This window comes from Hyla sarda, chromosome 9 (genome assembly GCF_029499605.1).
Source record: "Hyla sarda isolate aHylSar1 chromosome 9, aHylSar1.hap1, whole genome shotgun sequence".
Classification (NCBI taxonomy): domain Eukaryota; kingdom Metazoa; phylum Chordata; class Amphibia; order Anura; family Hylidae; genus Hyla; species Hyla sarda.
The window spans coordinates 134,274,265-134,288,864 of record NC_079197.1 but is presented as its reverse complement, the minus strand read 5'-3'; the positions used below and the strand labels follow the sequence as shown (position 1 = coordinate 134,288,864).

The window sequence follows — 14,600 nt, the reverse complement described above, 5'->3', positions numbered from 1 at the left end:
TATGGCTTTAAATGTTGTTACCAAGACATGTAACCAGGGAAGGTGTCTGACCAGGTGACTTGTAGGTGACCTATGGGAGTCCTCCAAATTGCTCCCTTATATAGAAGGGAGGAGCTAGTGAGTTCAGTTCTGAGATGAGTCTGAGGAGCAGTACAGTCAAGGCCTGGAGGGGCAAGCTGTGCATAACTAGCTTGCCCCCTGACTGGTGAGTAGTTAAGGGGTTAATAAATATACAGGCAAGGTTTTTAGCCCCCTCCCCCGCCTGTAAAACTTGTTGGTAACTATAGTGGTATGTCCCATGGGTGGGGGGGGGGGGGAGGAGTGCACCAATCAGGGGTTTAATAGTTTCCCGGGCTTTCAGGGGCCCTCCCCTGGGTATTTATAGCTGTGGTGCCTCCCTTCCCCCCCCCCCCCCTCAATATGCCCAGGACCCGGAGTTTTGCCCTCCCTCCCTCCCTTTTTGTATCTCTGTTTATTGTAAGTCACAGCTTGGCGGTAAGAAGACGGTGAAAGCGGGGTCAACCCGGGGTAGACCTCCACACAGGACAGTGTGGCAGCACCTCTCGGGTTGGTAAGAAGCCAATCGGTGTCTTTGTTACAGTTAAATTGTTATTTATATAAGTAATTTTATAAATAAAGCTGTGGCCGATCCCCACCCACGGAAAAGTTAAATTTTTGTGTCAGTTATTATTGAATTATTTATTGTAGTAAGGGGGAGGGGTAGTTATAGCCTGCTAGGAGCTAATTGGGTCTCAACAGTCCGAGAGTGTCTGGTGTCCTGAAGAAACCCAAGGCCTAACCACGCAGCCACGCTCCCATCACAAAGTGCCCTTTCAGGTGAATGTCAAAGCCTGGTAAGCAACCACAGGGGTGAAGTCATGTCTGCTCAAATCGGTGTGGGTCTGCATAATTCAGTCCAAATCCACTACAAGTCCCAGAGAGCCCACAAGTCTCTTAAGTAACTGGTCATCTCCTTGGGCCTAACTGAGCTGTAAAGACTATTCCATCTGTCTGCCTCAGTAAAGCTGCCGTTGTTCTGTAACTTTGCATTGGAGTGATTATTTGCCCCACGCTTAGCCCAGGAACCAGCAGCCATACCTCGAGTGGTGTAGAGGATAATCACGCCCTGGCGTCACAAACACAAAGGGCTAATGCTATCTGCCCCTAGGGTAAAAACATCTGCCCTTCATCGCACCCTCACCACACATTCATGTCATACATTGCATTTCAGGGGAAAAAGGGACAGATGGAGCCATATAGAATCGAGAGCTCAAACCAGTTTTTCAACCCAACCAGGGTGCCTCCAGCTGTTTCAAAACCACAACTCCCAGCATACCCGGACTGTCTGGATTAAACATATAAGAGAGAATGATGTGACAGCAATAGATTTTGTTCACAATTTTTTGGTCATTTCATTTTCTAGAGGGAGGCAAGTTGCAAGGGACCCCTTAGTGACCACAAACATTTATATACCATTTTACCACAATGGCTATGGAAAACACCTACCACAGGAGCACCATAACAGTGGAAGCCATGGGAACCCCATTAACCATGACCATCACAGGGTTGCCGTGACAGTTAAAGCCACAGGACCCCCATAACAGTGACAACCAGAAAAAAAAACTCAGTAAGAGTGACTGTCATAGGACTGCCATGACAGTGACCATCACAGCATCCCCATTATAGTGACAGCCAGAGAAATCCCATTAACAGTGACCATCATAGGACCGCCATGACAGTAACAGCCATAAGAACCCCCATAACAGTTATTGTCACAGGGCTGCTATGACAGTGACCATCACAGGAATACCATTACAATGACAGCCAGAGAAACCCCATTGACAGTGAGTGTAATAGGACCGCCATGACAGTAACAGCCATAAGAACCCCCATAACAGTGATTGTCACAGGGCTGCCATGACAATGGCCATACCTAGAACCCAATACAGTGATATCCAGAGAACCCCATTAACAGTGAGCGTCACAGGGCTGCCATGACAGTGGCCATACCTAGAACCCAATACAGTGATATCCAGAGAACCCAATTAACAGTGACCGACACAGGGCTGCCATGACAATGGCCATACCTAGAACCCAATACAGTGATATTCAGAGAACCCCATTAACAGTGACCGTCACAGGGCTGCCATGACAATGGCCATACCTAGAACCCAATACAGTGATATTCAGAGAACCCCATTAACAGTGACCGTCACAGGGCTGCCATGACAATGTGACAATGGCCATACCTAGAACCCAATACAGTGATATCCAGAGAACCCCATTAACAGTGACCGTCACAGGGCTGCCATGACAGTGACCATAAGAGGAACCTATCACAGTGATAGCCAGAAACATATCTGTGCTAACATGGTAATTTATCAATAGAATTAATTTACTTTCAGAAATGGAATTGTCTGACTTGAAGTAATGATAATGGGTTTTATCACAAAATGTGCCTTACAAAGTCATCATAAATGTGTGGTTGGTTCTCGGGGGTAATGATCTACCTTGTGTTTTCTTTTAATTCTATTGGGTAATACAGAGTTATGACCAGGGAGGACCCACTGGATTGTGCGGCGGCGGAGAACAAACGTCCCATTGACTTTCAAAGCCCTATCCTAGAGAAACGGAAAAGACCAGTGGTTCATCCCTCAGCCCCGGCTCCTCTTCCTAAAGATTATGGTAATCACTAATGCATGCCCATATTAACCATTGGTTTTACTACTATCATATTGCTATAGGAGTAATATTCTTTCCTGTCTTCATCTTCTACCACAGCTTTCACATTCTTCGATCCCAATGACCCTGCATGCCAGGAAATCTTGTTGGATCCCCAAACTAGTATTCCTGAACTCTTTGCGATCATCCGCCAATGGGTGCCACAGGTCCAGCACAAGATAGATGTTATTGGCAGTGAGGTAAGTTCTTTATGGTAGGAGTGATTATGATGTACACCTTGTGCATTACTTTTTGTAATGTCCCAGCTAAAATTAAAAAAGAAGGAACTTTGCAACCTGTCTTCACAAAAGGGGTTGCAAACAAATTTACAGTAGCACACTGCTAGCACTAAGATATACAGTGGTCCCTCAACATATGATATTAATTGGTTCCAGGAGAACCATCATATGTTGAAACCATCATATGTCGAGTACATATGTCTTTGTAAAAATGGTAATTGGTTCTGGGGCCTCGGAACCATTGTATGTTGAATACATATCTCTATGGGAAACTGCTAATTGGTTCTGGGATGACAATTGTATGTGGAGTGTATGGGGAGTGTTTAACAAACCAGGGTGCCTGCAGCTGTTGCACAACTACAACTCCCAGCATGCATGTATAGCCATTGACTGTCTGGGCATGCTGGGAGTTATAGTTTTGCAACAGCTGGAGGCACGCTGATAGGGAAACATTGATGTATGGGGTGTATTGTGTGTATATGTACTGTATGCGATGTGTGACATCACATACAGTACTGTACAGTTCTTTAAATACCTTCAGGGGGGACAGAATGTCCTCCATTACCATCCTGCCGACTACAGCTCTATAGGAAGGAAGGGGAGGGCAGCCAGCAGCTCATTGGATGCCTGCAGCAAGATGCTCCAGGCTATTGGCTATGGCTGCACTGGGGGGCGGGGCTTACATGGAGCTCACGGAAGCCTGTATGAGTTAGCAGGACAGCATGTGAGTAACAGGAGGCAGAACGGGGCACACGGGGCACAATATACAACTATCTGTCAGTTGCTGAAGTTGTCAGCGCTGTCAGATAGCTGTTTGTATGATGGCCCCTACACACAGCAGCATCATATGTCGAGGCTGCCTTCAACATACGATGGGCTCTGAGAGGCCATCATATGTTGAAATGATCATATGTCGAGGCCATCATAAGTCGAGGGGTCACTGTATGTATAACTAGCTGAGTATCCGGCATTGCCCGGTTTTTCCTACCTAATTCCGACCTCATAGCCCGTCCTCATATCCCTTTCCTCATATCCCTTTCCTCATATCCCTTTCCTCTTATCCCTTTCCTCATATCCCGACCTCATATTCTGACATCATATCCCTCTCCTCATATCCCATCTTCATATCCCGACCTCATAGCCTGTCCTTATATCCCGACCTCATATCCCATCTTCATATCCCGACCTCACATCATGTCCTTATATCCCGACCTCATATCCCATCCTCATATCCCGAACTCATATCTTGTCCTCATATCCCATCCTACATATCCCGAACTCATATCTTGACCTCATATCCCAACCTCATATCATGACCTTATATCCCGACATATCCTGACCTTATATCCCGACCTTATATCCCGTCCACATACCCCATCCTCATATTATGACATCATATCCCGACCTTATTTCTCGACCTCATATCCTGTCCTCATATCCAGTCATGTCCCATCCTCATATCCCATCCTTGTATCCTGTCCTCATAACCCAACCTCAAATCCTGCCTTCATATCCCGTCCTCATATCTCATCCTCATCTCCTGCTCTCATATCCAGTCCTCATATCCTGACCTCATATCTGGTCCTCAGGTGGGGCTGAGTTGTGATGATTGTAGGTCAAAAATAGAAGGAAGGGTAATAGAGGAAAAAATGGAGGGCAGCACCTCACGTAATTCTGTGGGCTAGATTTCCCCAAGCCCCTTAAATAAGAGATGTGCTCACCTTATGTGAACCTTGGTTTCATGCATATTACTCCTTTAGATGTGGGGTAGCGATGTGGGATCCTTGGCTACAGCCTGTAGAGATGACCGGTCTCCTCTTGGGGGGTCGGAAATAGTGCCGCTACGACACTTCCCGCCTCGACGACTGTTCGGAGTAATCACCAAACAGCCGGGCTAGAACGCAAGTAATCATAAGTAATGTCTTTCTCTTATGCCCTGACTAGTGGTGTCTGCACCTCCTTAACGCGTTGGAAATTTAGTTTGAAAATGTTTAATGGGATAACGTCCTTTAAAATCTCCTACCGTCTTGTGTCTACAGCTCCCATGCTAGTCTACGGGGGGTATTTATCAAAGGATTTATGTGTTTTTTTTTTTACGTAACTTTGGCTCAATACTTTGGCACAGTGTCTTTTTGCGCCAAAGTTTGGCGCATCTTCTCCACTGTCATTTTTTACAACTTTCTCAAAATCACACGGTCCTGTGAGTGATTTTAACTTTAGTCAGTAATTCATCATTTGCGCCAATCGATCTTTGGCGTAATTTTGGCGCAAATCCCCGCCAAGAAATTTTGCACATGGAAAACACACTTAGCAATGTCAGAAAATGTAAAGGCGTCAAAATACATAAAAAAATGTTTTGGATGAAAGCAGCGACGCCTCCAGGGCTGCTCAATACTATCCTGCGACATAGTTGTCTCTGAGGAACCTTCACCCTCCGTTGAGCCAGCATTGGACATGGCCGCACAGGGTCAGGAAAGGTAAAGCACTAAAGCAGTGGTCTCCAACTTGCGGACCTCCAGATGTTGCAAAACTACAACTCCCAGCATGCCCGGACAGCCAACGGCTGTCCGGGCATGCTGGGAATTGTAGTTTTGCAACATCTGGAGGTCCGCAGGTTGAAGACCACTGTACTAAAGTAACAAAAACAAAAAAACTACCCAAGTTGAAAATAAAATCCATTTCACATGGTGACTATAAACCCCACAAAAGAAAATAACTCATGTCGCTTGCTGATATACTGCAGGAGGGACTCCGAAATGGCTGCACAAGGGGTAAAATACGCGTCCTCTGTGGGGGTAAGTTCTGTGTAAAAGGCGCTGGGAACAGATGATTTCAACATTTGAGCCAAAATTACTAACAACTTGCACCAAATGATAAATTAGGTGAATGTCCACGAAAACCAAAGTGAAAAAAAAAGGGTAAAAAGAAACGATCAACAGGCAAAATTGATAAATACCCCCCCCTATGTGTCTATGGTTACAGACTACAAACCATTTTGTAGTTAGATTTACATGAGCGATTCCAGACATTATGGGGGAGATTTATCAAAACCTGTGCAGAGGAAAAAGTTGTTGAGTTGCCCATAGCAACCAATCAGATAGCTTCTTTCATTTTGCAGAGGCCTTTTCAAAAATGAAAGAAGAAATGTGATTGGTTGCTATGGGCAACTGGTCAGCTTTTTCTCTGCACTGGTTTTGATAAATCTCCCCCTATGGGTTAGATTGATCAAAACCTGTCCAGAGGAAAAGTTGTTGAGTTGCCCATAGCAACCAATCAGATCGCTACTTTCATTTCTGAAAAGGCCTGTGAAAAATGAAAGAAGCGATCTGATTGGTTGCTATGGGCAACGCAGCAACTTTTCATCCGGACAGGTTTCGATAAATCTCCCCCTTAAGTATTTACACACAACTTTATTGTCTCTGTTATTGAACATTTTTCATTGCTTGTTCTCGCTTTCACGATATGACATCATGGCTCTGATTTAAACAATTCATATTAACATACATGCCACAATTTTAGAACAACCAATGGTTATTTTATGTTCTACTCAACCATTATTCATTTTTGACAGGCTTCATTTTTTACTTTCACAGAACGTAAGGGATAAATGTGATGTGTACGTCTCCTCAGGGGTTCAGATATTGGCTTTATTTAGGAGACTTAACCCCTTAAGGACTGGGGTTTTTTACGTTTTTGCATTTTCGTTTTTTTGCTCCTTGCATTTAAAAAATCATAACTCTTTCAATTTTGCACCTAAATATCGATATGATGGCTTATTTTTTGCGCCACCAATTCTACTTTGTAATGACGTCAGTCATTTTGCCCAAAAATCTACGGTGAAATGGAAAAAAAAATCATTGTGCGACAAAATTGAAAAAAAAACGCAGTTTTGTAAATTTTGGGGGCTTCCGTTTCTACGTACTACATTTTTCGGTAAAAATGACACCTTATCTTTATTCTGTAGGTCCATACGGTTAAAATGATATCCTACTTATATAGGTTTGATTTTGTCGCACTTCTGGAAAAAATCATAACTACGGTACATGCAGGAAAATGTATACGTTTAAATTTGTCATCTTCTGACCCCTATAACTTTTTTATTTTTCCGTGTATGGGGCGGTATGAGGGCTCATTTTTTGCGCCGTGATCTGAAGTTTTTAACGGTACCATTTTTGCATTGATAGGACTTATTGATCGTGAAAAAAAAAAGTGACCAAAAATGCACTATTTTGGACTTTGGAATTTTTTTGCGCGCACGCCATTGACCGAGCGGTTTAATTAATTATATATTTTTTATAATTCGCACATTTCCGCACACGGTGATACCATATATGTTTATTTTTATTTACACTGTTTTTTTTTTTTTTTGGGGGAAAAGGGGGGTGATTCAAACTTTTAATAGGGGAGGAGTTAAATGATATTCATTCACTTTTTTTTTTGCAGTGTTATAGCTCCCATAGGGACCTATAACACTGCACACACTGATCTCTTATGCTCCCATAGGGACCTATAACACTGCACACACTGATCTTCATCATTGATCACTGGTTTCTCATAGGAAACCACTGATCGTTGATTCTGCCGCTTGACTGCTCATGCCTGGATCTCAGGCACTGAGCAGTCATTCGGCGATCGGACAGCGAGGAGGCAGGTAGGGGCCCTCCCACTGTCCTGTAAGCTGTTCGGGATGCCGCGATTTCGCCGCGGCTATCCCGAACTGCCCACTGAGTTAACCGGCAACTTTCGCTTTCGGTTTTAGCCGCGGCTAAAGGGTTAACAGCGCGCGGCGCCGCGATCGGCGATGCACGCTATTAGAGGCGGGTCCCGGCTTCACTATGACGCCGGGCCCGCCGTGATATGATGCGGGGTTACTGTGTAACCCCGCGTTATATCAGGAGAGCAGGACCAAGGACGTATCGGTACGTACGTCTCTGATGACACGTGTCTCGGGAACCGCCCAGTTTAGAAGAGGTTTGCTATGGGGATTTGCTTCTAAACTGGGCGGTTCCCGAGACACGTGTCATCAGAGAGCACTTAGACAGAAAAGAACAACCTTGACTTCAGAAGCTCATAAGTACTGAAAGGATTAAGATTTTTTTAATAGCAGTAACTTACAAATCTGTTTAACTTTCTGGAACCAGTTGATATATATAAAAAAAAGTTTTTTCCTTGAATACCCCTTTAAACCTTTTTTTTATTCCACAGATATTGAAACGGGGCTGCCATGTGAATGACAGGGATGGACTAACAGACATGACCTTATTGCACTATGCATGTAAAGCTGGTGCGCATGGTGTAGGTATGTATTGGTTATCAGCATGGCACCTTGTGGGCATGCCAATGGCTCTCAGGATGCTAGATTATTCCAGGCTGTGTCTGAAAATGTCCGTGGGCACCAAGCCAGGGCTCGTAAGGGAGGGCAGAGAAGTAGACTGGGAACAGCAAGCACAAAGAGCAAAGCATTGCAAGGCTGCAAGATAGAGAAGGGATAGAGCAATATTTCCAGACCAGGGTGCCTCCAGCTGTTGCAAAACTACAACTCCCAGCATGCCCGGACAGCCGAAGGCTGTCCGGGCATGCTGGGAATTGTAGTTTTGCAACAGCTTGAGGCACTCACTTTGGGGTACACTGCTATATACAGTTACATCTTATTTCCCAACCAGCATTGTGCACATGGTAATGGTGGGATAGGCAATGGGTAGATGGGTTGGAGCCACCAAAGGCTTATGCTAGAAAGGAGAGGGATGTATAACTTTGCTGTGGGACTGTCTGGTTACTAATGGAAACTGCTTTATCCTTCCTTTGCAACAACTTTAATTATATCACAGGAGTTGTTGCTCGTTGCCTTAGCCTTATGTATAACGTGGCCTTACGTAAACTCCATAGTGATGCCATATCCATTACTCATGTGACCACATAGTCCAATGGCGCTATTGATGCATGCATACCGCGCTAAAGCCATAGGATGATTTAGTCAAATAGAACCACTGAAGAGACAAGCCCTATGTTTGCATAGTTTACATAAAACTGCAGGAGCAGTAGATGGCAGCACCTTTGACGCACGGTGTGTCCATTCATTCAGGAGACCCTGCGGCTGCCGTACGACTGGCAAATCAGCTCCTTCAACTGGGGGCAGACGTGACCCTGCGCAGCCGCTGGACCAACATGAACGCCCTGCACTATGCTGCCTATTTCGATGTCCCCGAACTGTTACGCATCTTACTGAAAGCGTCAAGGCCTAAAGGTGAGAGTAAAAGTTATACAGAAAATCCACATAGAGCTGTGGCCATTGTTGAGGAGTCACAATATCTCATACGTCTCTTCTCTTCTGTTAGTGCTCAATTCCACCTGCAGCGACTTCAACCATGGAACCGCCGTGCACATTGCGGCCTCTAATCTGTGCCTGGGGGCTGTTAAGTGTCTCCTGGAGCACGGAGCCAACCCCTCAGTAAGGGTAAGTGATGCCTCCTCTGGTAAGTGTTATCATGACAACCCTAAATACCTCATAGGGAATTTCTTAAAATAGGGATTTCCTGCACATGGAATGGTAAAGGTTAAAATAATTACATTTGTTTAGTCTTGAGAAGAGATATTATAGGGCGGGATATGATCAACGTATATAAGTATATAAATGGCCCATACAAATAATATGGGGAAAAACTGTTCCAGGTTAAACCCCCTCAAAGGACAAAGGGGCACTCCCTCTGTCTGGAGAAGAAAAGGTTTAGTCTCAAGGGGCGACACGCCTTCTTGACCATAAGAACTTGTGGAACAGTCTACCTCAGGAACTGGTCACAGCAGGAACAGTTGAAAGCTTCAAAACAGGGTTAGGGTGGGCTCACACTTCACACCATGTTTTTGCAATACAGTTCCTGTATCAGGTTTTTGATTAAAAAAAACGGATTCCTCAAAACCGGACTAAACGGTATCAAAACGTGTGTACAAATTTTTATCTGTATACGGTTTGAAAAATGATGTCCGGTTGCATCCGTTTTTTACGAAAAATAAACGTATATGTTTTGAACTTTTCACTCCATTATGAATAAAGTTTCACTTATTTGACTGAAATTCCAAGAAAAAAAACTCTGGAAAGTCAAAGACCGTATGAAACCGTACGCACATATGGTTCTGTACGGTTCCCATTGACTCCCATGTTAAAGGGTACCTCTCATCAAATAAACTTTTGATATATTTTAGATGAATGAATGTTGAATAACTTTCCAATAGCTTGTTAATGAAAAATATGCTTCTTTCTATTGTATTTTTCCCGATCAGTCCTGTCAGCAAGCATTTCTGACTCATGCTGGAGTCCTAAACACTCAGAGCTGCCAGCCTGCTTTGTTCACAGCCAAACAGACTTTGAACAAAGCAGGCTGGCGGCTCTGAGTGTTCTCCTTTGTGAACAAAGCAGACTGGCAGCTCGTAGTGTTTAGGACTCCAGCATGAGTCTGAAATGCTTGCTGCCAGGACTGGTAGGGAGACCCCTAGTGGTCATTTCTTCAAAGTGGAAAATTAAACAGAAAGAAGCATATTTTTTAATAACATGCAATTGTAAAGTTATTCTGCATACATTAATCTATAATATATCAAAAGTTTTTTTGATGAGAGGTACAAAAAAAATGTTTACGGTTTAATACAGTTTTTCACCCGGGCCAAAAACCGTAGTAGGCCGCGGTTTTCTGTCCGGAAAAAAAAGTAAAAAACCGTATTGTTTGAAAAACGGACACACCCTTATACATTATGGTGCATACAGTTTTGAATGAGAAGTCTATGGGCACGGTTTTCTGTGCGGTTGCATACTTTTTTTTGTGAAACCATATGCCGAAACCGTAAAGCAAAATCGTGGTGTGAACACACCCTTAGATCCTTTCCTAGAACTATATGACATTAATGCCTATGCAGAAATATAAAATCCCATTCTTTCCCCTTCATCCAACCATACCCCCTCCCTTCAATTCCTTGTTTGAACTTGATAGATGGATGTCTTTTTTCAGTCATACTAACTATGTAACTCCGGAGGATAGGCCTCATGTACACAAAATTTATGAACACCTTGTATGACACCCACAGCCTTCTAGAAGGCTCTACTGTACCTCAGAATCCCTCTTTTTCTGTTGGATTGTGTCTAAAAATGTAGTCATGACGTGTGTTTTATTATGGATCATTTCTTTACAAAAAATGTTGGTGGGGTAGAGTGCAACATATGGCAGTACACAAAGTGCCTAGAGAGTGCAGAGACTGTGTCCCTACATACAGCCTGCGCCAGTGTCTCCCAAGCAGGGTGCCTCCAGCTGTTGCAAAACTATAACTTCCAGCATGCCTGGACAGCCAACGGCTGTCCAGGCATGCTGGAAGTTGTAGTTTTACAACAGCTGGAGGCCCCCTGGTTGGGAAACTCTGGCCTACACACAGTCAGCTCTGCCATATGCATGAGACCTAACTTGAAAAAACAATTGAGACAAATATAACCCATAGCAGCAGATTTTTTTTTTTTTTTTTATATATATATATATATATATATATATATAACAGTTTTTTTATTAAAGAATTTTTCTTTAAAACAGATATTTGAGAATAAGAAAATAAAAGTACATAGAATAATACACAGAGTCATTACATATTAAAAAGACCAGGTTACAATATGATCACATAGATCCGGCTGTAAAGATGTTGTTTTTTTTTAATTTAATTTTATTTTTTTATTTAGTAGATTTATGTCTGTAGTTATATTATTAGAAGTGTAAGCACTGCATAAGGACAAGTAATGAACTTTCAGATTTATGCAAAATGTGAAACCTGCAGCATAACATAAGTTGCTGCTTAAAATGTATTAAATTGCGCAATTCGATTCATGAGTTTGTGCAAATAACAGGAAGCTCCTGGATCGTGCAATAAGGGGGGAAAAGCTCAAACACATTCCTACGCCAGCTTGTCGCCGGAGTTCATTTACGCAAAAATGGGCACAAAAATAGTGTTTGCACAAGTGATAAATTCAGCGCCCTCCATCCAGCCTCCATACATGCGGCCAGTTCTCTGAGCGAGCATTTGCTGTCGATGCCTGCCAGCTGAATAATGTAGAGGCAGAGAGGGAGCGTGCGCTCGACTCTAGTGACCGCCATACCAAGTGTATTAACAACTAATAACTACCATCCAGGTGGCCCATATGCCTCTTGACAAAGCCACTTAGGTGGTGAAACGTTGAGGGGGGCATTGTTTCTTTTAATCGCTGTGTGCTGCAACTATCTGTAGTTCAAGGACATTGAGACAGCAATGTCCTCTACATGATAGAGATAAGAGGAGCCCCTAGAGCCCATGATCCAAGATTCACAAACAGTTACTAGCACACAGTAATTTTAATAAGTGTGTGTCTACTTTTCCAATAAGTTTACTTTAATATTTTTTTGGACCATTTAATTAAAGTCCTGTAGATAGAAAAATGTTCTTAATGGTTGGGAACTAAAAGGTTTTTTTTGACCACCTGGATGGTGGTTATTAGTTGTTAATGCATATTGATTCCCCCTCCAACCATTTGGTCTTCCATTGTAACGCCATACCAAGTGTGTCGCCGCCACTGTTTCCAGGTAGTAGAGGACCAGGTTGTGCGCACCAAGGCTAGATAAAGGGCGCATGCACTGAGGACCTGTATGTCAATCACACAGCAGTCCCAGAGCTGAAGTAGAGAAGACAGGCATAGCGGCTCTTGGGCATTACAAACCTCTGGCCATGCCTATCCGAGTTTTGGTGGCTGCAGAAAAAAGTGTTTTTTGGGATCATTAAAAGGGTACTCCCCTGGAAAACATTTTTATTTTTTGATCAAATGGTGCTAGAAAGTTAAACAGATATGTAAATTACTTCCATTAAAAAATCTTAATCCTTGCAGTGCTTATCAGCTGATAATTATTAGAAGGATTGGGATTTTTTAATATAAGTAAATTACAAATCTGTTTAACTTTCTTGAGCCAGTTGATATATAAAAAGAAAGGTTTTCCTGGAATACCCCTTTAACACCTATATGCGAAATGTCTTTCACATAGAATTACAACATTACTTTGCCTCATTAATAGTAGGTTTAAAGGGGTACTCCCCTGGAAAACATCTTTTTTTTTTTTTTTTTTTTTCAATCAACTGGTGTCAGAAAGTTAAACAGATTTGTAAATGACTTCTATTTAAAAATCTTAATCCTTCCAGTACTTATCAGCTGCTATATGCTCCACAGGAAGTTCTTTTCTTTTTGAATTTCCTTTCTGTCTGACCACAGTGCTCTCTGCTGACTCCTCTGTCCATTTTAGGAACTGTCCAGAGATAGGTTTGCTGTGGGGAATTGCTCCTACTCTGGACAGTTCCTAAAATGGGGAGAGGTGTCAGCAGAGAGTACTGTGGTCAGACAAAAAGGAAATTCAAAAAGAAAAGAACTTCCTGTGGAGCATACAGCAGCTGATAAGTACTGGAAGGATTAAGATTTTTAAATAGAAGTCATTTACAAATCTGTTTAACTTTCTGACACCAGTTGATTGAAAAAAAAAAAAAAAAAAAAGATGTTTTCCAGGGGAGTACCCCTTTAAACCTACTATTAATGAGGCAAAGTAATGTTGTAATTCTATTTGAAAGACATTTCGCATATAGGTGTTAAAGGGGTATTCCAGGAAAACCTTTCTTTTTATATATCAACTGGCTCAAGAAAGTTAAACAGATTTGTAATTTACTTATATTAAAAAATCTTAATCCTTCTAATAATTATCAGCTGCTGAAGTTGAGTTGTTCTTTTCTGTCGAACAACAGTGTTCTCTGCTGACACCTCTGTCTGTCTCAGGAACTGCACAGAGTAGAAGAGGTTTGCTATGGGGATTTGCTTCTACTCTGGACAGTTCCCGAGACAGGTGTCATCAGAGAGCACTTAGACAGAAAAGAAGAACTCAACTTCAGCAGCTCATAAGTACTGAAAGGATTAATATTTTTTTTAATAGAAGTAATTTACAAATCTGTATAACTTTCTGGAGCCAGTTGATATATATAAAAAAAAGTTTTTTCCTGGATAACCCCATTTAAGTTATATGTCTGAAAATTCATGACAGTTGCGCTTAAAACATAAGTGTTCTCGATTAGTGGCAGCGAGCAGAAGTATTGGAAATTCTGAGGTCTGAAACATTCTTCCTGCTGTTTCTAGTTACATCTGTTTCTAAAAAAGCTGCATGATAACCAATATGGCTGCAGTGACAGCTATGCCATGGTTGGGACCCAGCATTTTATGAACCTCTATATACCCAGCACTCCTCTTCAGGACTCTGGGAATGTTGGGTGTCACGCTATGCTCATAATCATGTGTATTTTACATTTTTCCTTCACAGAACAGTAAAGGCCAGGTCCCATCGGATGTGGTCCCTGACCCTATGGATATGGGACTGGACAAGGCTGAGGCAGCCATGATTGCTAAGGAACTGAAACAGCTGCTTCTGGATGCTGTGCCCTTGACGTGCAACCTGCCTAAGGTCACACTGCCAAACTATGACAACATCCCTGGTAACCTGATGCTGGCATCTCTTGGTCTGCGGCTAGGTGACCGTGTACTGCTGGACTCGGAAAAGGTATAAGACGTCACAATTTTATATTTAGGAGAGGGCTGATACCACCCATATATTTGGC

At 42.8% G+C, this 14,600-nt stretch overlaps 1 protein-coding gene across 1 annotated transcript in view; it reads left to right on the top strand.

Annotated features, from left to right (window-relative positions):
* The window catches only part of CLIP3 (CAP-Gly domain containing linker protein 3), a 43,929-nt gene that overhangs the window by 11,899 nt on the left and 17,430 nt on the right, over window positions 1-14,600 (top strand). Inside the window, exons 2-7 of the mRNA XM_056541498.1 lie at window positions 2,546-2,685; window positions 2,782-2,921; window positions 8,166-8,259; window positions 9,043-9,204; window positions 9,296-9,414; window positions 14,306-14,542. Of these exons, the coding sequence (XP_056397473.1) occupies window positions 2,550-2,685; window positions 2,782-2,921; window positions 8,166-8,259; window positions 9,043-9,204; window positions 9,296-9,414; window positions 14,306-14,542 (888 nt within the window). The 5' untranslated portion in view covers window positions 2,546-2,549. The remainder of the gene's footprint in view (window positions 1-2,545; window positions 2,686-2,781; window positions 2,922-8,165; window positions 8,260-9,042; window positions 9,205-9,295; window positions 9,415-14,305; window positions 14,543-14,600) is intronic.